The 27,789-nt window shown below is 45.5% G+C and overlaps 1 protein-coding gene across 2 annotated transcripts in view; it reads left to right on the top strand.

The window, feature by feature from the left end:
• Positions 1-27,789, top strand: part of LOC128411020 (uncharacterized) — a 77,998-nt gene that overhangs the window by 3,175 nt on the left and 47,034 nt on the right. For both annotated transcript variants that reach the window (XM_053382958.1, XM_053382957.1), the window contains exons 2-3: positions 6,232-6,310; positions 8,691-9,181. In XM_053382958.1, the coding sequence (XP_053238933.1) occupies positions 6,232-6,310; positions 8,691-9,181 (570 nt within the window). The remainder of the gene's footprint in view (positions 1-6,231; positions 6,311-8,690; positions 9,182-27,789) is intronic.

Raw genomic sequence — 27,789 nt, 5'->3', positions numbered from 1 at the left:
AAGGTTTGGTGTTAGCAGCTGCAAAAGTGAATGGTTTGCAGTCTTCAGAATGGCCAGAGGAGTAGAAAGATTGGTACTCCTTTACACCCAACTATAGAAACACTGAACTTTTGACAACGTGAGATTTTAAAATAAGGACAGGACCCTTGAATCAACTGGTATATTTGCATGGGGGCAGCTGTATTGCTACCTGATTGCTATGCAAGAGGATAGACTATTTGATGCCTGTTACACGCTTTTGGTTGTCCAACCTCAAGCTGGTCTTGGATATCTCCAAGATGTAACCTGCAAAAAAGTAATAGATATTAGGAACATGTCTTGACTAACTTTCTATAAACCAATACCCGGAGAGAGAGAAGTGTGCCTCCGAGGAATAATCTCATGTAATCTGAAACCTTGAGGGCGGGTAGACTGCCACCATCCTCCTCTCCTAACACCTGGGAATACATGCTTGTATTCGCATAGGGGAAAGAAAAATATAATAAGCATGAGCCATGAGAAAGTATGCATGATTCAAAATCTCTCTTTAGAAATTCATGTTTATATACTTGGCCAAAACCTCATCCTGGAGCAGTTAATTCCATATGTTATGTTTCCCCTCATTCGTGTTTTGAAGTCATGTTTGTCTTTGTACATTCGTTCTTTCTCTGTCCTAATAGACAACTGCTTAAACAGAAAGCATGGGTGACTGTGTGATCCCCAAAAGTGCAAAATGTGAGCTTGGAAGTGTGGTCCAAATCTCCACTTGGCCATAAACTTGCTGGTGGTGTTAGGAAAGCCGCTCCCTTTCAGTCAGAATGGTTGTTAGAATCATCTAGGTTACCTTTCTCCAACTCATAGCTGCCAACCTTCCCTGTTTTTGTGGGAAATTCCCTTATTCCAGCGGCGTTTCCCGCTGCTATCCCGGATTGTTAGATATCCCAGACTGCCCCAGGACAGGTGAGGCGGCTGATCCCTTATTTTCGAGGCTGCTGATCCCTTATTTTCAAATCTGAAAGTTGACAGCTATGCTCCAACTTGGTATGGTCCAGATGTTTTGGACTACAATTTCTGTTGGCCCTGGGAGCTGTAGTCTAAAAATATCAGGATACAGCCCTCTTCCAAGAGTTGTAAAGAGGACAATGAGAGCATTTGAGGGGGGAAATATCTATAAATGTCACTGTTCTTGCTGCTTTTCCACTTTCCATCACAGTGGAGAGCCTTCTGTGTCTGTAGTGGCTCCCTGCATGTTTTAGCACCCCAATTTTCCATGGATACAGAACACTCTCCATCTCAGACACTTGTGTTCACAAGTTGGAAGGTGACGAAGTTGGTGGTGGAAGGGGTGGAGCTAGCACTCATCCAGACCGCCCCCCTCACATAATCCCATTGCTCTCCTTGCAACCCCTTAAGAGGGCTTAGGTCTTATTAAAGATAGCACCCCCATTAATCTGTGCCTCCATTCCTGCGAGGTCATTCTGCAGCCATGTTATCCTTGTGTGAACTTAAGTGGCATAATTGGATCTCTATGCTATCTTAAGGTGTGGATGTTTCATTCCTTGATCCTAGGGCTCTGGTTTATCACAGTGTAAAGGGAGTTTTCCTGAGAAGAGGTGGAGGGAGAGTTGCCAGGGTAGTTGTAAACTCTTATCCGTGACATGACTGCGCCAGAAGACAGCCTGTTTCCTTATCCTTGCAAGAAGGAAGAATGTTCCTCTGTCCTTGTGTCAACTGTTGGGTTGAGGACCAGTGAGCAAACATTATTGAGCTAGACACAGCCCCTCCTTTTTTTAACCTTGCATGGTTACACCTCTGAGTTCTGAAGCAGGAGTTCTGGGTGCTGCCTGTTGTCTAATTGTACTTGGTGCAGTTCAAGTACTTGTTTTTCACAAGATAGGGATCATCTATGCAACCGTTGCTAAAACCACCCTGTGTAAATGCAGAAGTGGGTTGGTTAAATCCACCCAAACCAAATGGGCACAGACCTCTGCTGTAGACGGGGAGTGACAGATTGGCAGCCGCTCTTTAGTCTTACAGATGTTTAACAATATTTCTCCGTGCTATGGATTTAGGCAAGTAACAGCAAATTTACAATTATGAGAGTGAGCAAACAAGGAAGAAAACCAGTGCCAATCCACAGTTGACTATGTGACAGAAAAGAACTTCCCATGACGATCTGTTTTCTTGGTCTGTACCCATTAAAAAACACACACTCCTTTATCTTCCTTTACTTTTTCTTCCTTTGTCTGATCTCTCTTCACTTTCTTCTCAATTGGCTCTACTGGCCATATGCATGTATGGCAGTTCTTCAGAAAGGGTGTCTTCCACCAATGGCACGGTGACCCAGGTAAAACTCACCATGACAGCAGTTGAGAATTACGGTCTATGACCATGAGAGAAGCAGTGCTGGATCAGACCAGTGGCTCATCTAGTCCAGCATCCTATTCTGTCTGCGACCAACCAGCTCCCTGTAGGAAAATTTGCAAGCAGGACCAGAGAATGAACACTCGCCTTCCTGTAGTTTCCAGCAACTGGTACTCAGAAACATTTCTGCCTCTGACTTTCAAGGGAGAGCATAGCCATCATAGCTAGTAGCCATTGATAGCCTTCTCTAATGAATCTGTCCATTCTTCTTTTGAAGCCATCCAAGTTGGTGGCCGTGACTGCTGCCTGTGGGAAACTAGGTGCATGTTCCATGACTTGAATAGCAAAGATGGTGCCTTCAAGATGTCCTTTGACCACAACACCCATCATTCCTGATCATTGGCCATCCCAACAACATCCAGAGAGCACCATGTCAGCTACCCCTGGCCTACTCCGTAATTTGGAATAGTTTTATCTGGAATGATTCGAACACTAGCTCCTGCCCACATACTAATTGGACACAAGCTTGGAAGGCAGCACTTTCAAGGTTAACATCTTAGCTTGGAGACTCCCTTGCTGTAAACTGTGACCTTTCTAACCATTTACAGCAGTTTGGCTCCCTGTCTCTCCCAATTCCCAGTCTGCTGAACAATCCTTCCTGTGCAGTTTGTTACTTGGTTCATTTGCAGAGTTGAACAGGATGCTTGGGAGTATTGTTTGGAGAAGCAAGAGTATTTAGAATTTTCTTGTGGTCGGTTGTGCAGTTGTTGCTTGATCTTTCCGCTGGGCTCTAGGCAGCTTTCTCACTCAGCTGATGAAAGTCTTGCTCAACAGGATTTGTTTCCATCCTCCCATCTCCCAGAGAGGCTATTTCTCTCACCCTCTTCCTTTTGCTCTTCATCTGTGTTCTAGTTTATTCTCACCCCCTCCTGTTCAGAAAACGAGTTCCCTTAAGATGAGTACTTCCTCCCTCTTTGCTTCTGTTGGATGAACTTGGGGACTAATTTTAGTATTGCACTACCTGTAAACAGTACTGGAGGCAAGGCCCAGTTCACACACCGTTAACTGTTGAACGGTTGGTGTTAAACAGCAGTGATTATAACTTTTATTTACTCTATCTGTTTGACTGTTTTAACAGCTTTGAGCACATTGCCTTTGTTGGGCAATATGTAGAAATAATGTTGTCTATGGCTGCATCAAGCATTTAGTGTTCCGCTTTTCAATCTGTAGGAACTTATGTAAAGTAGGGAGTATAGAATAAGAGAATCAGAGAATGGTAGAGGTGGAAGGGACCACGAGGGTCATATAGTCCAACCACCTGCAATGCAGGAATCTTTTGCCCAACATGGGGATCAAAAGTCTGCTGTTCCTCACCGGCCAATGCTCCATCCACACAATCTGAGCGTAACTCACGAAAGATCCTACATGGGCAGCTTTGATTCACAGGTTAGGCCAGGTGCACATGTGCAAGCTTTGTTAGCGGAAAAACTAATATGAAAATAATATTTGCCCCACCCAACGAATAGAGCCAATATAATTGCCCCAGATAGTTATCTTAGGGCTGTTTTTATTACATTGGAGGGCTGATCATGAGAAAACAATGATGCTGGCATCTTAAACAAGAACTCCCTAGGACCCTTACCACCAGCTTAACCTGCTCAATAAATATTTGTGCTCAGCATGTTCCCTTGGCAAGAGGCCAGCTCTTCCAACGGTTTTCAGCGACTTCCCACTGTTCCCTGGGCCCAGTGCTGGATTTACGTATAAGCTAAACAAGCTATAGCTTAGGGCCCCACTCTCTTGGGGACTCCAAAAAAAAATTTAAAGGAAAAAAACCACTGGATGTTAATTTCCTAGATATAATATAAAAAACAAATAAAATCAAACTTACATACAGTCAGAGCTTAATAATTATTTTACTATTAATATACTTAATTGTATTTCACTATTAATATACTTCTTCTTAATTGTATTTCAGTTCAACAGTTACTATGATAAAATACATGTTTTGTTGTGTGCAAATGGCTTTAGATGCTTATTAGGTCCATAAATTACAATATAGCATATATTCAACACAAAAAACAGCGACAAATTGTTGTTGACAAAGGACAGCTGGACATATAAAGGGCCCCGTTACCTTCAGTAGCTTAGGGCCTCATCAAACCTAAATCCGGCCCTGCCTGGGCCACACAGTCAGAGATTCACAGCTGTTGTGGACTACAATTCCCATAATCCCTGATCATTGGCTGTGTTGCCTGGGGGTGATGGGAGTTGTTGTCTGTAACATCTGGAGGGTACCATCTTGGCTACCCCAGATCTAAACATTTAAATTAACTCGCCTTCCCTAGGCTTGTAACTCCTTTTTCCCCTCTAGACTTTCCAGCATGCACTTTTATGGGGAAATGGCACCCCCAAATTGTGATTGGAGGAAACTTGGGAATTTTCCAGCCTTGAGCAGAGACGAGTGAACAAGGCTGCAGCAGCAAAGCCCTCCAGCTACAGTCCAAGTTTCTTCCTTAAATAAACACAGCTGCAGCTTTTTGCTGAGACAAAGCCGATAGCTCAGGGAATCCTGTGAACAGTAGTAGCATATTCCTGATCCAGCACATGCGTGCTTCTGGATAGCAGCCTCCATCCTATTTGTTTTCCTTTCCCATTTCTGTGCAAAAGTGTGTACATCTGCACACTTAATATATTGGTTTTCTTTGACTAAGCCACATGTAAGCAATTGCATGCACACTCTCTACTTTGAGCAATGTTTATTTAAAGGTTCTGGGTGCCTTTGTATAAGAGTAATACTAATTTTTTATCCACCCAAAAGACCTGAACACCTGAGGCGGTCTGCAGTGAAGAAGGCCGCATTTCAGATATTTGGGGATTTTGTCACTTTGGGCTTTAGACACTAACGTGAGCACCTTGAATTGGGCCCAGAAATGAACGTGTGGCCAGTGAAACAGTTTTCAAACATAGATTATGTGAGATCTAAGGGGACCCGAGCTCTTGAAATAGCATCTCTGTTTGGAAAACCACTATTCTCTGGGTTCTGGCGTGATCATTCAGCTTAGCTAAGAGCTTATCTATATTACACTATGGCAGTTTTATTTGTTTTATGGCTGTCTATAGACTCTTGGGGATTTCATTCTGGTGAAGGTGATAGAATTCTTGGCTATCCCCAGGTCATACAGTTCCCATGGCTCTCCAGGGAGATGGCATAGATATTATTTAGTTCAAGCAAATGTTAAATCTTGTCCTTCAAATTCCTCCCCCCGCCAAGCTGCTGACATGACATAATAAAAACAACAGCACAAGAATGAAAAAATAGATAAAAGTGACTTGCAAAACTGAAGCAGCAGTGGCAGAAATAAAACATTCATTTAAAATGCTTGGGTGGGTGACCGTTTTTTGAAAGTTATTTTATTTTTTATTAATAATCAAAATAAACCAAAGGTAAAGAGCATAAAGAAATACTGTTAACAGCAGGTTGAAAGCTGTTATGCTTAAGGATGAGACATTTTCATTGATTTAATTTGGTGTTGATTACATACACATATCCACTATTACTAGCCCTTGTTGTTCCTTCAAGAAAAATAATCCTATTTCCTTGTCTGACTTTAGATTGAACCACTTCATGTTCCATTGTCATATCCAACCAATAATAGCAGGTTGCCACCTGATTCTTTGTTTTGTTTCATTGCAAACTATTTCGATTGCTTAATAAAGTTCTAAGAAAAAAAAAGTCAAATATAAATGTGATGCATGCCTTAAAAACACACCAAAAGACTGCTGAAAGAGGACAGAATGCATGTGAAAGGGATCAGGGTCAGAATTACACTGATCTGTGCATGCCTGTTTTATATTAAACTATTTCCTAATGTGTTTCTCTCCTAGATCTCCTATCCCCCGAGTGATGAGGAAGACAGTGATGACTCTGAGGGAGAGAACCAGGAACTTGCTCAGATTGACAAAGGTAAGCTGGGAAGCACGTAGGGTGCAGGGCTTATCCTTTACTATTGATCTGCAACGCCTGCATGCTCTATCAACTCTGTTATATGTAACTTCCACCATGTACTCCTCCTTCCATTGACCCCTTACTACACAGGACTTTTCCCAAGTTTGGTAGCTCTGAGACTGCAAAATGCGCCAAGAACACATAAAGTGTGGCTTGTTTATTACCTCCCTAGATTTCTCAGGGCAGTAACTCCATTTTTATCTTTGTAACAATGGAGGTAGCCTGGGCTGTATGATGGTGGTTGGACCAAGGCCCACCCAGTGAACTGCATAGCTAGGTGGAGTCTGCAGTCCTCCTCGCTCGTTTTGCTGCAATGCTGCACTGAGCTAAGCTGAAGCCATGGTTTGGCTTAGCGTGTCATCCAAAACAAGGCTTGTGGTTTAGCTGTCTCCAGGCTAACCATGAGCGGTGACCAAGGTTTGTCCCATGGCTTACAGCCCGTGCTTCATCTGGGAGAGGTAAACCCTAAGTGGGGGTTCAGACGACACACCAAGCCAAACTGTGGCTTGGTTCAGTTCAGTACAGTACAGCAGTAAAATGAGCAAGGAGGAGTGAAGCAGCTGGGATCTGCTCTCCTGAAGCCAGAATTTTCACACCATGGTAGAAATTGCATTGCCACTCTAGTATACTTTATACTTTTGTTTAGATTCTTCTGGCTGATGAGCTGCTTCCTTTACTCTTTCATATGTGGAGCTTGAATTTATGTACAGGGAACAGTGTGGTGTTTTGTAAGGTATCATATGCGACGGGGGTGGTGCTGTGGTCTAAACCACTGAGCACCTTGGGTTTGCAGACCAGAAGGTTGGCGGTTCGAATCCCCACGATGGAGTGAGCTCCTGTTGCTCTGTCCCAGCTTCTGCCAATATAGCAGTTTGAAAGCACACCAGTGCAAGTAGATAAATAGGTACCACTGCGACAGGAAGGTAAATGGTGTTTCCATGCGCTCTGGTTTCCATCACAGTGTTCTGTTGTGTCAGAAGCGGTTTAGTCATGCTGGCTACATGACTTGGAAAGTTGTCTGTGAACAAGCGCCAGCTCCCTCAGCCTGAAAGCGAGATGAACGCCACATCCCCACAGTCGCCTTTGACTGGGCTTAACTGTCCAGGGGTCCTTTATCTTTACCTACCTTTGTAAGGTATCTATCAAAGGTGGCAAGAATATATTCTCTGTGATCGACAACCCATAGTGCAATGGCTTTGATGCAGATACTTGGCCATGAGATACTGATGGCCCAACCATGTGTTACGAAATATAAGTCCACGTACTTTGCCACTTTGTACGAAGAGTCCTTGTAGCACCGTATGTTGGAAATGCAAGGTAGATGCAAAACCTCTGGTACCTCTTGTTGGCACCGTGTAAAAAATATATAATGCCAAGTTTCTTCTAACAATAATTCTGTGCCGTATGCATTTCTGCCAAGTTGGGGAATGTTGCATTACTGTTCAAAATGCCATTTGACTGAACCTTTCATTTGCCATTCTTTCATTTGCCATTCATACCGTTTCCTTTATGGTTGCGGTTGCTTGAAAAGTTACGCTATTTTGCAAGTTCATTTGGTAAAAAGAAGGCAGGATGTAAGTTCTAAAATAAAACCAATAGCTAACCATCTTGTGTTCAAGTTTCTACTTGACTTCTTCCTCTACCCAACCTCTCTCTCCACTTTAAATATGCATGTGGTTTTCAAGAATCAGCCATGCTCTTTAAATGTACTGTGGGAAATAGGAGCTCAAACAATGTATGAGGAGCCTATAGGCACCCTGGTTATGGGTAAGGGTAGTGAAGTTCAGGGGCAACAAGAATGTGTCTGTTGTATGTATATTGGGTATATTAAATTAAAAATTATATTCAAAAGGGATCCCAAAGGAATAGTCTAAGGTTCGTAATTACAGAATGGTCGAAGCTCAGTATTCAAAAGGCTTGGTGTCTTCACTAACACATGCAACTCTTGTCTCCTCTCTCATTGTATTAGTGCTCAGCTCACTTTCTTCTGCCTCTGCAAAGCTCTGCTCTGAAGGTATAGTGAGCAAGTTGCTGGGTCCTAGAAAACCAGCTGGACCTTTCCTTCTCCACAAATGAGCCTTGATTTCAACAGCTGTTGCTTTTGCAGGAGAATCACCAGTGGGTTCTTGGACTCTCTGGCCAAAGTGGGGTGTGTGTGGACATTATTATTATTATTTATTCAATTAATAAATAATCTTTCCCCACCTCCCCTTCCAGGGTCCCTGGTGAAGTAGTCATTTGATGGGAAGGAGGGATACTGGCGTGGTCAGTTTCCCATCATGTGACAGCCATGACCAAGATCTCTTCAGTCACTTTTTTAAAAAATCTACTTCTGCAGAGAGAAGACGGAATTGCACCTTGACCCCCCTGGCAACCAATCAGCTGCAGAACCAAGAAAACCAGTGCTGCAAAGTTCGAGCCCATTTTCCTCCTGGGCTGGACCGCCACAGCTCTGAAGAGGAGCTGGAACGTATTAGCTGCGAATTTGCTGCCGAGAAGCGAAAGTGGTCCCAGGTCAACAGGCTTTCCTGCTGTGGCGACAGCTGCAATACCTCCTCCAGCGACGAGGAGGTGAAGAACTTGTGTGGCATGTCATTCCGGCCGGTGGCGGAAGCGGCGGACGGCTTGCATGCCACCCCTAGCCCAGTGCTTTTCAGTGCCTCCCCTCCCAAGAGACTCCAGCCCTTGGTACGGACCCCGACGTCCCGGCCTCTCATCTTCACAAGCGTCGGAGCCAGCTATGAGCAAGCGATGCCTTGTAAGCGGCACCGGCAAGGTTATGGAGACAAAGTCGGAAGGCCCAGCCTTGACCTGGAAAAAATGCAGCAGGTAAGGCCATGTTGCGTTTACAGTCAGTTGGCTGATCTACAAAATATTCTACGAATGCAGTTAGAATCTGCAGAGCTGGAAGTGCCTCTGAGAGCCATCCAACCCAACCCTTTGGGTTGAGGAATCTCAACTAAAGCATCCATAAGAGATGACTGTCCAACCTTTGCTTAAAAACCTCCAGTCAACGATAGTCTTTGGAGAGAGTCTGTTCCACTGTCCAACAGCTCTTACCGCCAGAAAGTTCCACCTGATTTGATTCCATTTGTAGTCAGTTCACAGTTCACGAAAATAAAGCAGCCTGTTGTGACAGTAATACATATAGAAAGGTATACAAATGAAAAGCAAAATGAAAAGAAAATGGCAATTCAACCATTAAGACTTCTTGTTTAAAATTTACATTTACGTTAAAAAATGAATGTTAAAGCTTACAAATAGGCCAATCAACCATATTATGTACTTTCTTATTCTGTACCTAAACCCAACAGGTCTGGGAGGCCACTTGCAGTCCTCCTTCTGGCTGAGGCTCCCCTAGGAAGGCTCCTGGGTCTGGGAGGTGGGATGAGGCAGGTGGAAAGACCCCCCCCCCAGATGGCACACAGAGTTTCTCTGCCAGTAGGCTCACAAATTATGTGGTAGAATAATTGCTCAGACTTTCCCTCCTGGAATGAGGCGCAATTGGAACTGCTTTGACTACCCTGAGCTCCCTTGCTCCTAAGAACCCAATAGCCTTTATTCCCAGGGATGGGGAACCTCTGGCTCACCAGATGTATTTTCACTAGATATCCCATCGTTCCTCATCCTTGGATGTGGAAGCTGGGGCTAATGGGAGTTGAGGAGCTCAAGAACATCTGAGGAGCACCAGAAGTTCTCCATCCCTGCTTTAGCTCCTGGTGGTCTAGTAACTACCTTCTGCACTGTGTGGAATCTTACTTCCTGTGTTCACTTGCCAGGGGTTCCGTTTTTTCCTGGCCTTCTCTCCTTTCTGGAAACGCTTCATGTTCTCAGCCTGTTGGTTTCATTGGCCGAGGCCACCGGTGTCCCATTGCCTCGCTCATTGGGCTTGGTGGCGTATTGTTTGCCTGTAATCAGTTGGAGAAAGCAGCTGCCCCATCTGCTTGTCATGCTAGGCTGCTTGTGGTGCCTTTGCAGAGGAGCGTTTGCTTCAGTGTGCATGTTCCTTTGCATTTGGCTCTCTTCCCACCTCGGGTCCCTTTCCATTTTGTTTTTGTCTAAATGGGACTGAAACAGCTTGGCTTGCGTACAAAGGCACTGATACATCTACAGCGTATTCAGTGGTCTCTCTTCCACCCCTTGATCGCTGTCCTTGGGCAACGTCCTAATTATACCCGGGACATGCTGCCAGCCGCATGCATTTTAATGAGGCCTTTGTGTTCGTGTCCCAGAAAGCCCAGGGCCGCTGCTTGCTTCTGGATGGAGGGGGCAGACTCTTCTTTTCAGGGGAGCCTATGGGGAAGTCTTGTAGGACAGGAGGCAGATGGTGTGTGTGTGTGTGTGAGAGAGAGAGAGAGAGATCAGACAACTTGTTTTGGTTGACTTGAGGTGATGGCCATTGCAAAGGGACGGAAGAGGACTGAGCACCTGTAGTTGTCATAGTTACCAGTTTCTTTCCAGGCCCAATTCAAGGTACTCACATTAACGTTTAAAGTCCTAAACTGTGTAGACCTCAAACACCCAAAATACCATTTCCTTCCCTACAGACCCTCTCAAGTGTTGGTATTGGCAGAGGGGACTCTCTTGGTAGTTCCACCACCCTCAAAAGTTCAGGTTGTGGTGGCAGAGAGCATTCTCTGTGGCAACTTCTAGGCTGTGCAATTCCCTCTCGACAGAGGTGCATCTTACAGCTTCAGTACAGTTGTACCTCGGAAGTCAAACGGAATCGGTTCCAGAAGTCCATTCAACTTCTGAAATGTTTGGAATCGAAACCATGGCTTCTGATTGGCTGCAGGAAGCTCCTGCAGCCAATCGGAAGCCCCATTGGACGTTTGGCTTCCAAAAGAACATTCGAAAATCGGAACAATCACTTCCGGTTTCCGATCATTCGGGAGCCAGAACATTCGACTCCCAAGGCGTTCGGGAGCCAAGGTACGACTGTATATAGTTTCCACCATATGCTGAAGATGCATCTCTTTGCCTTGGGCTTTGACACCTGAGAGAAAGATTTTTAAAGGACCCAGCCCATTCCTGTGACTACCATTTGTTTTTAATGTTTTTAATACTGGATTTTAAATGGGTGTAAGTAACCCATCCTGGAACCTGATGGTGGAGAGTGGGGATTAAAGGGACTCAATAATGACAAAAATAAAGAAGTAATAAATTGTGTAGAAGATGACGTTTTGAAAGCCACAACTTGTGATACAGGGGAAGAGAAACTTTGTCACCTGCTGGAATTTCTCTTTGCTGTTGCAACTCTCTTCAAAATTGCAAGAGGACGGTCTCCTTGGCATCTGGTCAGTGGGGAGAGGAAGGAGCAAAATTCCAGAAATTCAACAGAAGCCCTGGTGAGCGCTTGCTCTTGCTCTTAACAGATGAAGTAGGCTGGTCTGATCTTGCAGTATAAACAGATGAAGAGGAGTCAGAAGAGTTAGATTCAAGGGCCTGTAACAGGTAGCTGTAGCATAGCCAGATTAACAGAGAGTTGTAACCCTCCCCATACCAGTCATATTTTTAACAGGATCAGCAGCAGGGTTACTCTTAAAAGCTGCAGCAAGCGGGTAGGACCCAACCAAACCAATGGATTCAAATAACAAGAATGGAGATTGTGACTAAACATTAGGAATATATTTCTTATGGTAAGATCAGTGGAACAGACCACCTCAGAAAGTGGTGGCCTCTCATTTCTTGGAGGTTTTTAAGCAGAGGTTGGATGGCCATCTGTCATGGATCCTTTAGGTGTGATTCCTGCATTTCAGAAAGTTGGACTAGATGACTCTTGAGGTCCCTTCCAACTCTACATTTCTATTATTAATAATACAGAAAACACCTGAATGTGTTTAAACAAACAAACAAAAGCAAAGACGATCTAGTCTGCCTGGCCTGTTTTCTACTTAATGTGCAAGACTTTAGTGGTAGGGACTTGTGTTTGCTTTCCTCCAACAGGAACATCCAAAAATGGTATTTCCCCATCTCATTCTCCTAAATGGCTAGGTCAGGCCTGGCTTGAGCTCTTCTGGGTTGGTTGAGGAGGAAGAGAAAAGGTTAGGCCCTCAGATCATAACAGAACTGTTTAATTTTGAAGGAGCGGATCATGGGAGGTCAGGAAATTGGAGGGAGGGAGACCACAACCTTCTTATGGATCGAATGCACACACATATATATATATATCAAGCTAGGACTCAAAGGTGTGGGGAAAGTGCTCTAGTGCTTGGGTGCTGCTTGTGGGCCTCCTTTGGGGATCTGGTTGGCTGCTGTGAGAACATAGTGCTGGTCTAGATTGGCTTTTGGCCTGCACAAGTGGGATGTCCCGTCAGATGGAAGGAAATTACAGTGGTACCTCAGGTTAAATAAGCTTCAGGTTACATACGCTTCAGGTTACAGACTCCCCTAACCCAGAAATAGTGCTTCAGGTTAAGAACTTTGCTTCAGGATGAGACCAGAAATTGTGCTCCGGCGGCACAGCGGCAGCAGGAGGCCCCATTAGCTAAAGTGGTCTTCAGGTTAAGAACAGTTTCAGGTTAAGTACGGACCCCCGGAACGAATTAAGTACTTAACCTGAGGTACCACTGCATTGGTTAATTGCATGAAAATGATACAATTGGAAACTTCTGAGGAAAGCAGTCTTGACTCGCTAGCACTGTCCTGTAAGAGATCCCAGCATCTGGCAATAAATAATACTTCTGAAGCTGAAGCCATCAGGGTTTTGTTTTTGTTTTGTTTTTAATGGAATTGGCCTGCTCACTGGAATCTTTCCCGGCTTTGTGGCCACCTTTTGACTCTTGAGCTCAGCAGCCTGGTAAGAGGGTATTAGTTTTGGGCTGCTGCTCTGGCTGTCGTCCAGAAGGAAAGGTCACGCTGACAGCCCTTGCTGCACATACTCTGGCATCCGGGTGGTGCCAGAGTGGTGCGTCCTCCGTACTTTGAGGGTGTGAACACTCTCCAACCTGCTCTGCAATTCACTCAAATCACTCCACACACAGCGCTCCTTGTTTTAATCCACGTAAACAATGTGCCCATTCTTTGGAGTGCTTGTATGTCAGTATCCACAACTGCTTGGGTTAGACTGAATGTGCGCTTGTGTGCCAAACAAGCTGTTAGCTCTGTTTGTTAAAGCCATGGGGAATGCAGCTAGAGATTGGGTTATCTCGATGACTTCAGAAATTGGGAACGGCTGCTTCATCCTTCAAGCAAATGTTGGCAAATGAATTATTGGGAGAGTCCCAGCTTCCTCTCCTAAATCTTACTGGTGGCCAACCCAGTTGGGCCATAGGGCTGGTGTAGTATGTTCACTCTGGCATGTTAGGTCTAACATTTCATATGCATCCAACTGCAGAACCCAGATCTTCAGGGAAATCCTACAGAAGTGTTCCAGGACTACTTTTATTATTATTTTAAAAAATAGAAAACCCCTTTTGCTTGGCAGATGGTGTTTGGCTTGGTTTTTTAATATACCTGCAAGTTTTCCCGTTCTGTTTTCCTGTGATCAGTCAATGTAGGAAGTGAGAATGATGTGACAAAAACCTATGCAAAACAGATTTCCTAAGCAGTGGTGCACCCATGAAGGATAAGCTTTGTTGTGGATGTCTCCATGATCCTGGGCTTCTTCCAGGGCTGATGGCAACACTCTGCTTACTTTGGGATCAAATCATACCCGGTGGCGGCCCCTAAATCAAGGATGGGGAACCTGTGGCCCTCCAAATGTTGCTGGACTACAACTCCTATCAGCCACAGCCAACATGGCCAATATCAGGGTTGCTGGGTGTTGTAGTTCAGCAACATTTGGAGGGACATAGGTGCCCCATCCCTGCCCTAGATGCATTTCTCAGAACTCCCCATACGACAGGATAGATTCCTACAAGTGGTGCCTATGTATCTGTCTGGTGAAGTTTATGTACTTCAAATGTGTTTGTGTAAGGCTCCTGTCAAGTGTGAGCCAGTCTTGTTGTGTTCTATATCTTGTTGCTGTTTTGTAATGCTATGAACTAACCTGATAGCTGAGATAAAGAGGGACAATTTAAAATGAGATGGTCCTTTACAAATGAGTGGAATATTTACCAGTAATATGGAATTGAACCCAGCTATGGAAAGTTTCTGTTGTCTGTTGAAGAACCTATTTATACACTGGAAATCTGGCTCCAATATGCTCGTCTATAGTGTTTGTTGTAGAAGTCATCATGAGTTTGGGTGGATGTGAATTAATGAATGGACTCCTTATATTTACATACAGAAACTTTGGCAGGCGTGTGTGTGTGTGTGTGTGTGTGTGTGTGTGTGTGTAGGGATTTCCTCAAGCGTTTGGCAGTCGACTTACCACTGAATGACTGACTTCTGTGTGAGAGGAGATGGTGCTGAAGACATTGCAAGATTTCCATTTATTTTCCCAAGCATACAGCCTTTTGTGAAGATGCCGTTGTCACAGGGAAATAAAAAATGCAGAGTGAGAGCAGCTAAACGTTGTTGGTAAGAGTGCTATGATCTGCTGATGTTGAAGGCAAAATTTCCATTCACCTCTCTCTGGGGCACAGTTTCTTTCAGAATTTATAATGCCCGCTGTGTTTCGTTGACAGAGATTCTCTCCTCTGGTATACCCTGTCATAGCTCACCCATCCCAGCATTTGGGGTTGAGATGACACTGAAGTGTATAAATCACAAGTTTGACTATTATTCTTGAGAACTCATAATGCTTACCTTTGATGTGCGAGGAACATTATGACCCTGAGTTCCTCTTTGATTCTGATTTTTAACCCAAGCCGTAGAAGAACTTACTCTAATTAACCTTGCAGCCAGTGGCTGGAGGGCGAGCTCTGCCTTCCTCCCCCTGAAAGATGCACTTTATCTCTCTCCTTTGTCCACGGTACACGAAATGTGACTTGGGAATAAGAAGCCCTTTGGGGGGGGGACTGAAACATCCCTTGCACATACACAAACCCATCATTGGAGGGAGGAAAATGCAGCCATTTCAAGAGGTTCGGAGCTCATGGGGGCAACAAATATGGGCACTCTTTAACAGAAGGAGTGCTTCCTTATGATGGTTCTCTGCAGTTGCTTGCTAAGGCCAAACCTAGTTTGAATTGAGTCCACATCTATTTGTGACAGCAGAATCTCCCGTTGAAGGAGCTTCTGGAGTTTGTCTCCTTTGAGAAGCACAGCGCTACACCAAAGCTATTTTTAAGGCCTAGTAAAACAGGCTCCGAATACAGTGGTACCTGGGTTTACGAACTTAATCCGTTCCGGCAGTCAATTCTTAAACCAAAACTGCTCTTAAACTGAGGTGTGCTTTCCCTAACGAGGCCTCCTGCCACTGGTGCCCTTCCACCGTTCGGCTTCCGTTCTTAGACTGAGGTAAAGTTTGCAAACCAGGACACTACTTCCAGTTTTGCGGAGTTCGTAAACCGAACAGTACATAAACAGGGCTGTTCTTAAACCGAGGTACCACTGTATGTAGCTGACCCCACTACCTGGCATCAGGCATAGTACAGGCAGTCAAGCAATTAGCTGGTGAGCATCAGGGAGAAAACCCTCTCCAATCGCAGCCGTTTAATTATATGTTGCGTCAGTGGATCAAATCACTGGAGAGCGAGATCCCTTTATCCCATTAGCCCCTCTATGGCTCCCGTGGGCCCCTGTGTGTCATTCAATATGTACGTGATGCTCAGTGGGAACAGGATAGCAGAGATGGAAACTGGAGAACGGCGGGATGGTCCATGATGTTTCCTCTTTCTAATTATTATTCTGCTGTCATCCTCAGGAAGCTCCTAATGATATTAAACAGACTCTTCACCCCGTTCGTCGTCTTTGCTGATGGTTCCAAACAACGCTACTTATTGATGCAAAAAGCTGACTTGTTTGCATATTATACAAATGAGCCTAATACGGCAAAAATAAACATAGCGGCATGTGAAGATTGACTGCCTCTTAGGCATTTATGCTGCTGTGCTGTAGGATCAGCCTTTCCCAACCTGGTGCCCTCCAGCTGTTTTGGACTATAATTCCCCAACATCCCCAGCCAGCATAGCAATGGTGTGGCCTGGAATAGGAATGATAAATTTAATCTGTGTGGGAGAAATGCCTGCTGGAGGGTACCCCCCCCCCTTTTTACACAATTTAATTATTGTTTAATAAGAGCATTTGCTTGCATTAGTTATGGTAGAGGCTCTAGGAAATAATTAGGGATGTACTAAATGGGCTAAGGGATGTGGGTTAAACCACAGAGCCTAGGACTTGCCGATCAGAAGGTCAGCGGTTCGAATCCCCGCGACGGGGTGAGCTCCCGTTGCTCGGTCCCTGCTCCTGCCAACCTAGCAGTTTGAAAGCACGTCAAAGTGAAAGTAGATAAATAGGTACTGCTCCGGCGGGAAGGTAAACGGCGTTTCCGTGCGCTGCTCTGGTTTGCCAGAAGTGGCTTAGTCATGCTGGCCACATGACCCGGAAGCTAGCTGTGGACAAATGCCGGCTCCCTCGGCCAATAAAGCGAGATGAGCGCCGCAACCCCAGAGTCAGTCACAACTGGACCTAATGGTCAGGGGTCCCTTTATCTTTATCTTTATAAATGGGCTAGTCCTCACAAAGGTTCAAAATCCCCCTTTGCAGTAGCTGTTGTAGGGAGGATCTTCTAGTAGGGACCACTAGGGTTCCCTATGAATGAAATTACATCACCTTAATTTTGGGAAGACTACATTTTTGTCACTGTGCCCCCTGGATAATAAATTTTCCTTAAGAGATTTTCATTGCACACCAGCAGCCACTGACAGAGAAGGGGACAGGGCACTGAGAGGACACTTTGCCCAGGGTCCCTCGAGAGCTGGAGCTGGGCCCTGATGCTGAGAGACAAACCTCTTAATATGAGATAGGTATAGATAGCTCAGCTCAAGACTTGTTATAGCATTTAAGAGACTTCTAGCGCCCCCATCACTTCAAAAGAAACCACTGTAAAGCTAAAGCCAGTGTGGTGTGGTGGTTAGAGTGCCGGACGAGGGCCAGGAAGGCCAGGATTTGAATCTCCACTCCCCCATGAAGGGTGACATCGCTCACACTCAGCCTAACCTACCTCACAGGGATGTTGTGGGGATTAAATGCGAAGGGGAGAGAACCTTTCTTTCTTTAAATTTACCACCCTTCAGCTGAAGATCTCGGGGAGGTTCGCCAAGATAAAAATACAGGATAAAAGCACATAATAAATAGCTAAGCCAAAAGCAAAACAACAGCGCACCTTGAGCTCCATGGAGGAAAAGGTGGGATAGAAATGCAATGAATTAAAATAAGAAACGGTTGGGCCAAAAGGGGATTTGCAGGCACAGCCGATTGGCAGCACTTGCATGGTGCTTTGCGAGCCCCAACTGTTGATTGCTTATCAGGGTTTGCAAAGCATGATACCTTCGTCCACACTGTTTGATTTCACAGACTTGGGGAAGAAATGGGTCACCTGATGCCATTGTGATGTCAGCGGTCTGGCAGGTAGATTGCCCTGCCCACCTGTCGAGCTTAGCCCCGGGGGATGGGGGAGAGATAAGGAATTGGCCACCCCAGCCAGATCCAGTTCCCTACCTGGGGAACGCATTTCCTGCCCCATAATGTACCTTTAAAAATCTGCTTACCTTTAGAAACATTGCTTAATGGCAGTTGCCTTGTGTGTAACTGTTTTATTGTTTTATTAATGTGTATTTCATTGACTGTTGACTTAAAGCTGCTTTAAGAGCAGGAAATTGTGATGATTATGATGATGGCGGTAGGGTTCAGCCAGTCCTAATCTGGTGCATGGACATTCAGTGGCAAACACAGCTGTTAGAGTTGTTAGAGAAAAAGAAATCAGAAAATAGAGGCCTCTAGTTCACTGGCATTGGGGCTGGCTGTCCGTGAGATGTGTGTTTTGCTGTTGTGAATTCCATAGTTTGAAGAAAAGATGTACATCTGTAAAAAATAAAATAAAATCTGACTGCCACTAATGCAAACCCACAAAAAGTGCCCTCTCTGCATGGCATAGTGGCCAGAGTGCTGGACTAAAGAGTTGAGAGACCAAGGTTCAAATTACCACTCAGCCATGCAGTTCTTTTGGTGACCGTGGGTCATTTGCTGTTTCCAACATGCCCCACAAGGTTGCTGGGAGTGTGTGTGTGGTGCTCTGTTTACACCACCTTGATCAACTTGAAGGAAAGGTGGGATGGAAATGTAGGTTAAAAAAAAAAATCAGAGGGAGGAGCTGTCCTGTCACACCTTAACAGGTTGTGCAACTTATGCCTGCCATAAATTGTACCTGGGAGCAAAAGGATCTGACAGTGGGGAGCTGTTCTTCTGTGTTTAGGATTAGCTATGGGGAGGGAGGGAGAAACTCAGCAAAGAATTCTCCTCTTTGAGCCAATTGCTTGCAGGCAAATCATATGTATTTGGCCCCCTCTCTCTTTGAGCATGCGTGTGCATGTGCATGCATATATATATATGTGTGTGTGTGTGCGCGCGCGCACAGACACACAAATATTTGCGCACACCCTCCCTGGCCTGCTCCAGTTTGCCACGTGGTGAGATGGTAGGTGGGAGGCCATCAAACAGAAGCCTCTGGCCTCACAATAGCCACTTTGTCTGGTGGCCTGACCTCATTTGCCCACCACACTGCAGCTGCTCCCATCCCTAGCCAGGCATTAACCCCCGGCATGCTGTGTGCCAGACACAACATTTAACAGGGACGGAGAGAGCGGTGGGCAGGAGCTATTTCCTATTGTTCTTCACTGGCTCTCCTTTCGTGGGTTGGGTCTGTTACTGCTTAGCTCTGTGTTTTGTTCCTAACAACTGTCACCGGCAGGCGTGTTGGGTAAGACTAAGTTGAGAGCTCCTGGAAACACAGAAAAGTCTTGCTTAGTTCACAAGTCCCGCCTCCTCTCTCTCTCTTGGCAGATCTGCTTATAGCTGTGAGAGAACATTCTCAATGCTGCTGAGAAAAGTGTGTTATGGGGAGGACTTCTGATGCACAAGTACAGCAGACGTCGACTTGTGTTCTCTCTGTAGGCTTTTTGCCCCTATGTTGGTGCCACGCTGCGTCTTCCCCATCCTTTGTGTGTGATGTGCTCTGAAACAGTGTGTGAATAACATGGGGGGCAGATTCGAACCCCTGTCTCTCTGGCAGGCTGTACCACCGGGACTAGAGGACTGGGGTGTCCCAGCATTGTATGTAGTGCTGGGGAGAAGGCCCCATCATTGAAGTTCACTGTTTCCCTCCATGGGTGGTGGCAATTCCTGATTGCTCACTTTTTTATTATTTTTTTTGCCTTTTCTGGTTTATGCTTCCCTCCATTGGATTCTGCAGCCATTCTGCCTGTGCAGCAGCAGCGTATCTTCAGAGTGTAAAACTTGCTCCAATGAGGTTGGGATCAGGGTTTCCTGCACAAAAGGCAGTGACTGCCACAGGTTGGTTTTACTGAAAAACTTGCTTTAACAAATTGGTAAGGTTCTAAAACAGTGAACAGGCAGCCAGGCTGTTTCCACCTCGCATGGCAAAATTTCCCTTGCTTGGTTTCCATGTTCTATGCCCTGTGCAGCTGCTGTAGCAGCAGGTGTGAAGATAACCAGGCAGCAGATTCCTCATGTGAACAGAAAAGGCCTGTGGGAGCAATTTAAAAGTGTGCTAGCGTAAAATCGTCTCAGTGCTGTGTGCTTCTTTTATTTTACAAGCAGGAGATGGACTTAGGCTTGACGTACTGAGCTTGCAGAACAGAACTGAGGGTTCCTGTCCTTTTTTTCACTATTTGGTCTGTAACAGGGCTTCAGTTCTTTCTAGCAGCAATTACTACCGTAATTCTGAGATGTGGCTTTTCCCATTACAGCATCTCTTTATCAGATTTGTTTTTTGTTTTTTTTTGCCTGCCGCATTTCTGTACCTGTTAAAAAGCCGGAGAGCCATGCCACAAAAAAGTGGTTACTCTTAATAGAAAGCTGCCTCTCCTAAGCTCTCTTCAGGTGTTCATTGCAACTGTGGGAAGAGGGCAGTGCTGCTGTGGGAAGGTCTGAAGTGGGGTTGAAAGTGTGTTTGGTTCAGTCTGGGAAGGCTGTGGGTAGAGTTGTTGGGCATGGAGAATTCTGTCAATTTCTCTTTCAATCTTATATTCAGCTTGCCACACTTCTGTTTCATTTTTGGTGTCTGGTGTGCATTTCTGCCAATATATATTTTTCTATGCTGTTTTGTCTAATAAAATGTATATTTGTTATGTTCACCAATACATGCATTTTTCACACCTTGACACAAACGTACACATTTGGGTCGGGAGCTTACTTTGCAATAGTTGGAGAAGTGTAAATTTCAGAAACAGCCTGTGTTTTGGTTTTGGCGTTGTTTTGGGAAGTGCAAATGAGTTTGGTTCACATTTTAAAATGACCCTAATTTCTCCCCTTTCCCTGGGAACAGCTGGAGCTTCTGCCCACAGGGACACCGGCAGCCGGGGTGCTGAGCTCCCCACACCTTCTGCTCATTACTGGAATTCCCAGTTCAGGCATAACGCCTGTCTGTGTACTTCTCACTAAGAATTCATGGTAGGATCAAAACTGTATTAGACTTGCCAGCTCAGCCACTCAGGTTGAAGAACGCAGGTCCTACCCACATCTGCAGCTAATAATAATAAATAATAGTAACTTATTATTTGTACCCTGCTCATCTGCGTGGCTTGCTCCAGTCACTCTGCGGGGCTTCCAACATATTTTAAAACATAATAAAACATTAAACCTTAAATCTGCCTTCTAAAAGTTATATAGTGCCACAGTTTGCGAGATTCATATTGTTTCAGCTATGCCATTTGTGTGCATGCACATAAACTAATGCTGTGCTGCTTCCCTGAGAAATGGAGAAAGCAGCTGAAGAAAGCTCTGGAAAGGCAAGAGAGAACAAGCTGCAGCGGCCCTTCAGAGTTGCAAGGCAAGCTGTGTGTGCTTCTCACTGCTAATCTGTAAAAGGCAGTACTCTGTCTGGGGGTTGAAATGGCTCAGGGGAAGGGATGCAAATCTATGTCAATGGAGTTGAATCTAGTTTGTAAAGGGCCGCACTTAGTGCATCTTGGCCCAAGAGGATTTCCCTGGGGACCATTTTTGCCAGGAAAAGCTTGTGTCTGCTGCTTTTGAGGTGCAAAACTACTCTTGTGCCTCTCTTCCCATATTTGCTCCAATCTTGCTTGCAGGATCCTCACGCAGCATTCTGCCCAACTTTTGGAGACACAAAACCAGGATGTGTGTCTTCCAGGATGCACTTCTGGGTGAGTCGCATGACCTATGCCTCCCTCTGGCCCAGAAAAAAATGTTATTTTTCAGGGCAAGAGCGCATCACCCAAAATGGCCACCACGATCTCGTCTGGAAAAAAGGGACATCCCTTTTTCCCCAGGGCTCTTGGCAGATTTGTAACGCAGTAAAAATGAATGGGGTCAGCACCTACTGTTTTAAGTTATCTCCAGTCCAAGTGGAGACGGGAAGTGAACGCAATTTCAGACAAGAGCCTGCTTTGGTAACAGAAAGATTTATGATGCAGCTTTGCAGGCCTTGGAAAAGCCTCGATTTGGCTAAGCATTTAGACCTGTAGAACCTATGCATGTTTACTTGGAAGGTAAGTTGGCTGCGTTTCGAAGGGGTTTATTGCCAGATTAAGTGTTCTTAGGGTTGCTCCCCTAAAATTATTTGTGGCTGAGGCCAGTGGGCTTCTGGAATTTCTCGCACTTGGAAACTTGGTTGCGGCCTGACTTGCATGTGGAGAAATAGCAGCGGGGATCCTGTCGAACCGTCAATGACATGCCCTTGTGGCAGCGCCAGGAGCAGAACGTCGAAAACTCAGTTCCAACACCTGGTTTAAAATAGAAACTGTTAACAGCACAACGAGGATGCATGAGGGAAACCTCTGGTTTTGTTTTCAGCCTGACTTCGGGCTATTGTTTTCAGAATTTGCTGGGGGAAACCAGTGTGGCGAAATGGTTTGAGGGAAAACTGAACTGAGGAGCTGGGAGAGAAATCCTTTTAACTTTCCAACTTATAGGATAGAGTAGCCGGGATGAGGTGTTCTGCCTCCACGGTTGAAGGCAGCATGCCTTGAAATACTACTTTCTGTGAATCATAGGTCGGAAGAGTGCTGTTGTGCTTGGGTTTTGCTCACAGGCTTCACATGGGCATTTGGTTGGTGACCATGAGAATAGGATGCTGAGACTTAGGGCCACATAAAGGGCACCATATATTTAATGCACCATGACACCACTTTAAATTCTCCCAAGGGATTATTGGGGCTGTAGTTTGTGAAGGGTGCTGAGGGTTGTTAGGAGAGCCCAGTTACCTTCCCAGAACTGCAGTTCCCAGAAGAGGGATTGATTGTTAAATTACAGTCTGAGAATTGTAGCTCTGGGTGGGGAATAGGGGTCTCCTGACAACTCTCGGCACCCTTAAAAAACCACAGCTCCCATAATATCTTGGGGGAAGCCAGGACTGTTTAAAGTGGTACCATAGATTTAAACATTTGGTGAGACTGTGGCCTAGATGGGCATTTGTTCTGATCGAGCAGGGCTCTTTTTACATTCTGGAACACCAGAAGCACAACTGGTGGGACCCAGCAGCCTGTTTATGAGACTTGGAGAAGAAAGGCATGCAGGACACATGAGAAGGACAGCTCTTCCCTGACATGAGCAACTGGTCAGAACTTTCTGCTGCCACCTTCAACCTTTGTGGTGTAGGTCTGGGGGCAAATGCAAATCATGGGTAGAAGGCATACCGGTAATCCCAAAGAACATGACATTTTCCTCATTAGTACACCAAATTTGCTTTTGGTTCACAATTTGTTTGTTTCTTTGCCCAGTGAGTAATAGTTTGTGGTGATACAATTGTTGTTCTACATCATGCTCCAGTATCTTTTGGCAACGCAGCTAACAGATGGGGTTTGAAATTCTGGTTTGCGGTGTTTAAATATTTGACTTTTGAATGATAAAAATTGTAAAATACAGATAGGTGTTGGACTTCAGAAATGTTTTGAACTTAATGGGGTTGTAATGTGACATTGAATGGAAAGTGTGTAAGGGTACATTTAAAGCAGGATTATAGCATATGCCTTCCATAAGGAAGGCATTAGAACATTGCAGGAAGAGAATTTTCAGAAAACAGCAAAGTCTCTCTTCTAAATCAATTTGCAACATCCTTTTTCTCAGGTCTTTATAGAAAACATCTGCAACACGCTAATTATGAATTAAATTAGGGCAGAATTTGGATTTACATGTATGCACCAAGTATATTGGGAAAAGGGTGAGGGACTGTATCAGATAATGGACTTTTCATTTTTTAAAAGTCAGAACGATATGTTGTTGGTTAGAGGTGAGTGTAATACGGTGTGTTCAGTACCAAATTAAATAAATTCAGAGTTTCAGAAGTATTACTCCAAATTACATAGGAAGGATAAATGAAGCCTTAGATTAGCAGTACCCGGAGGTCCAGCGGTCCGCCAACCCCGTGGCCAGAGGGGAAAAACAATTCCAGAGACTTCTTGGTCAGAGAAAAGAGATTTATTGAGATCTGCGCAGAGGCAGCCAGTGGAGTCCTCTCCAAAGACTGGCTACGCCCAATTTCACATTTGCAAACTTTCTTATACCTTGAAAACACCCTTCCCTCCCCCAAGCTTCCCCAAAACCTTCTCCAATCAGCTGGCAAGTTTTAGCTTACTCCCTAATATGGCATATAGCTAGCTAAGCCCCCTCCCTCCCTTGTTTGTGTGCTCCTTGTCTCTTGCGTTTCTGCAGCTCCCTGCTAGCCGGCAGAAAGAGGAAGTAGCTCCCAGCTTGCAATTGCGGTTTTTTGCTAGCTGCTTAACCACAACTGCAGAAGTTAGCTTAGGTGCAGATAGTATTGAGATTAACCCTTTCAATTCCCTCCTCTTCTTTTGGACAACCTATCTCCTAGGTTCGTCCTGGTCTCTTGGGTTTATAATCCTGGGGGAGAACAATAAGGGCCATGATATTTATTTTTTTTTTTTTTTTGCATCACACCTTGTAAGCATTGCACGAAGCAGGGTATACAGAGGCAAAGAAGCAGAAGGATTAACAGCGGCCCTGCTAATAATACCACAATATGCCTGAGCCAACTGTCATGAGGCAGCCAGGAATATAACCAACCCCATAGATCACCTCCTGTAGTTTTCAGCGGGTTCCTGGCTATCATTGTTTCCATGTGATCAATGGTGGCTGAAATGCTGACATTATTATCTGGGACATATCTATTTTATTGCTGAAGGGCCCACTGATACTCGTGCTCTATCAGCTGCCTTGCTTCTTGGGAGGTTGTGTCCCACCTCTCTGAGGAGGAGCCTATTATCTTAACCAATTTTCCCACCTGTCCTTGTGGATGCTTAATACTCTCATGATTTCTTCCCAACATACTGTATCCGAAAGGGGCTTCTCCCTCTACATATATTAACATATACCCACAGGAATATATATCCACCCTTGCAGAGGCCTGACACACGGAGTGACTATATTAAAAAGTTCTGGCCCCAATATCAAAAGTCCTGGCGGTGCCTCAGACTTTGCTGGGGAAAAAAAGTCTCTACGTTGGGGACGCTGCCCGCAGGCGTCCCTCCCATCCACTTGTCCAGCAGGGCGGTTGTCTGGCGCTCTTCTGGAGATGGTTAGCTTCAGAGGATCATCAGGATTTGGTGTAACTGTCCAATCTAAAATAGCCTTCTTCACTTAAGTGTGGTGGACCCAAGGGGTGAGGTCAGCAACTTCAACAGCAGTGGGCCTGGGTCCACCTGTTAAAAAAAAGAGAAAATCTCGGGAGAATAACTGCACATAATTATCAAACTGCACATTTTGACTAGCATGGGGGGTTATTGCAAAACTGAGTGGACAAAGGCTGGTCCATTGTCAGATCCTATTGACCTAGGTAGTCCATAGCGGGGAATGATCTCCCGTAACAGGCACCTGGTTACCTCTGGAGGTAAGCAAACCTCTTTCCTTCCAGAAGGCTCCATGGGCATGTAAAGTCAGAAATGCATACTTGGAATCAGTATAAATGTTTATCCTTTGTCCCTTTGCCAAGCACAAGGCTCTGGTGAGCGCTGTTATTTATGCCAGCCGGGCCGACGTTCCAGGCGGGAGTGGCTGCACTTCGATCACTTGGTCTTCCAAGGCTACCACTGCATAGCCTGCCTTCCGCTGTCCAGCCTTAACAAAGCTGCTTCCATCCACAAACCATGAAGGCCAATGGGGGTTTGCCTCATCTTTGAGGTCAGGCCTGCTAAAATATTCTCCATCCATTACTTCAATGCAATCGTGCATCCGCTCCTCACCTTCTCCTACTGTCAACAGGGTAGCTGGGTTGAGGGCGGTGGTGACCTGAAACTTCAAACGCGGATGCAGCAGTAACATCTGGCACTTTCTCATCTTCGCTTGGGAGAGAAAATAGGTACCCTTCATATCAAGCAGAGCTGGGGCTGCATGCGGGGTCACACAAATGGTGTCTTGGCCAAAAATAAATTTGTCTGCTTTGTTCAGTAGGGTGGCTACTGCCACAACTGTTCTCATACACGGCGGTAAACCTTGCTCTGTAGGCGTCAGGCGCTCAGATAGGTATGCCACTGGCTGTTGCCAGCTTCCCAATTTTTGGCACAAAACCCCTTTCGCCGTCCCTTGGTCCTCATCCACGAATAGAATAAAGGGTTTCTCAGGATTTGGGATGCCAAGCGCTGGGGCTTGCTGCAGTGCCCTCTTCAAATCCACGAAGGCTTGCTGTTGTTCTGTGCCTCAAACAAAGGGGTCTCTCTCAGTTCCTCTGGTTGACTCATGTAGAGGCTTGGCAATGATGCTGCAATTAGGTATCCATATCCTACAAAATCCTGCAGACCCCAGAAAGCCACGGAGTTCTTTGGTTCTGGTATCAGGATAATAGCCTGCTTCCTTTCTTCACTGGTAACAAAGGGGTCTTCCACTGTGATTGGCATTGCCTCAAGATCCTATGTTGGAGCAGTCGCTCTAGATGCACCCACACTCCTTCAGTCGCCCTTCGTGGGATGGGATACTTATTTACTGCAACAGGATTGACAAATGGCTTGGGCTTCATGATTATTGGTGGGATATTCTTTGCCATTCCTGGGGGGTTCACTTGTTCCAGAATACTGGCGGGGATGGGTCCCTCCTCTTCTTTTACCATCATGAGGCGCCAGTACTCCCTCAGGGGTGCCTCCACAACCAGTTCCCCAAGTGACATAATGGACATTGTGGCTTCTCCCGATGGCTTTAAAAATAATTTGGGCTTGCAACTTTACCAACAAATCTCTTCCTAATAATAGAATAGGGCATTCTCTCTTCCAGTGCCCTTCCTGTCGGCAGATGGCGCACTGATTCCGTCCGAGACGGCTTCGCCCTCCTCCCCGGGCACTTCCTCTTTCCTGAGGGGTGGGTGTGGTAGCCTGTAATGCCATCAACTTCCTTGTTTGATACTTCTCCTTTTTCTCTGGGCCTCCTCATCTCTCTGATTGTAAGTGGTTTGAGCTATTTCCAACATCTATTCCAGCCCATGGCCGATGCACCCCTCAGGCTTCTGGATTTTTTCTTTTGGCGAATATCGGACGCTGCCTGAGCTACAAAGGCAGCCTTTATAATGGGGCGTTGGCAATATCATCTGGGTTCTCCTCAAAGGTAGGGTTCTAATTTCTCCAATTGCACACATCAGCACTTGAAAAAGGCACATGTTGGACTGTATAAGTGCATGGTGGTGCTTCCCCACCCTGTCCTGGGGGGGGGGGCCTGGTGGGTCATACACTCTGCGTAGAGGCATCATTGCAGTCCCACCCTTTTTCTGTGCCTTATGGGACTTATGGAGGGACGCCCTGGTTGCTGCTTCTATTCATTTCTTCTGCCATTTCTTCCCTTGTGTTGGGAAACATCCTGCTGCTGCCAACAAATGGGAACTAACATCCACTTCTTTCACATAGGGTTGTACATACTGTTGCAATCTCAATGTCCACCTTTTTTCCTTTCTTTGCTAACTCAATTAGTCCCTTCATAAACTCCTCATCATTCTCTTCCTCTTTGCTCTCTAATTCATCAACCTTGGAGGGTTCAGGCTGAGGGCCGGCTCCTCCCTGGTCCTGGGGCCCTGGGCCTGGGGGATTCGCTAGAGGGGCAGCTGGTGGAGCATAGGGTGGCGGCGGTTTAATGACTTCCCCCTCTTCTCCTTCCTCTCCTTCCTCTCCTTCCGGCTCTGATATCACCGGGGGCTTTTCTGACTTCCCTGCCGGTCAGACTGCACAAATTGTATTTTGTGGGGCGTCGCCTCGGCAGGCTTTCAGCCACGGTGGATTCTTTTCCACATTGATTTTCCAGGTAGAAATATAAGGGATCTGGTCTGGGTGGACGTTCAAGATATTTTGATATAGTGGGTTGATTAGTTGCAAATTAAATCTGCCCTCCGAGGGCTAATTAGTTCCTTGGGTGGGCCAATC

Source organism: Podarcis raffonei, chromosome 3 (genome assembly GCF_027172205.1).
Source record: "Podarcis raffonei isolate rPodRaf1 chromosome 3, rPodRaf1.pri, whole genome shotgun sequence".
NCBI classification, from domain to species: Eukaryota; Metazoa; Chordata; class Lepidosauria; order Squamata; family Lacertidae; genus Podarcis; species Podarcis raffonei.
Note: the sequence above shows the minus strand (reverse complement) of the source record. Positions and strands in the feature narration are given on the sequence as shown.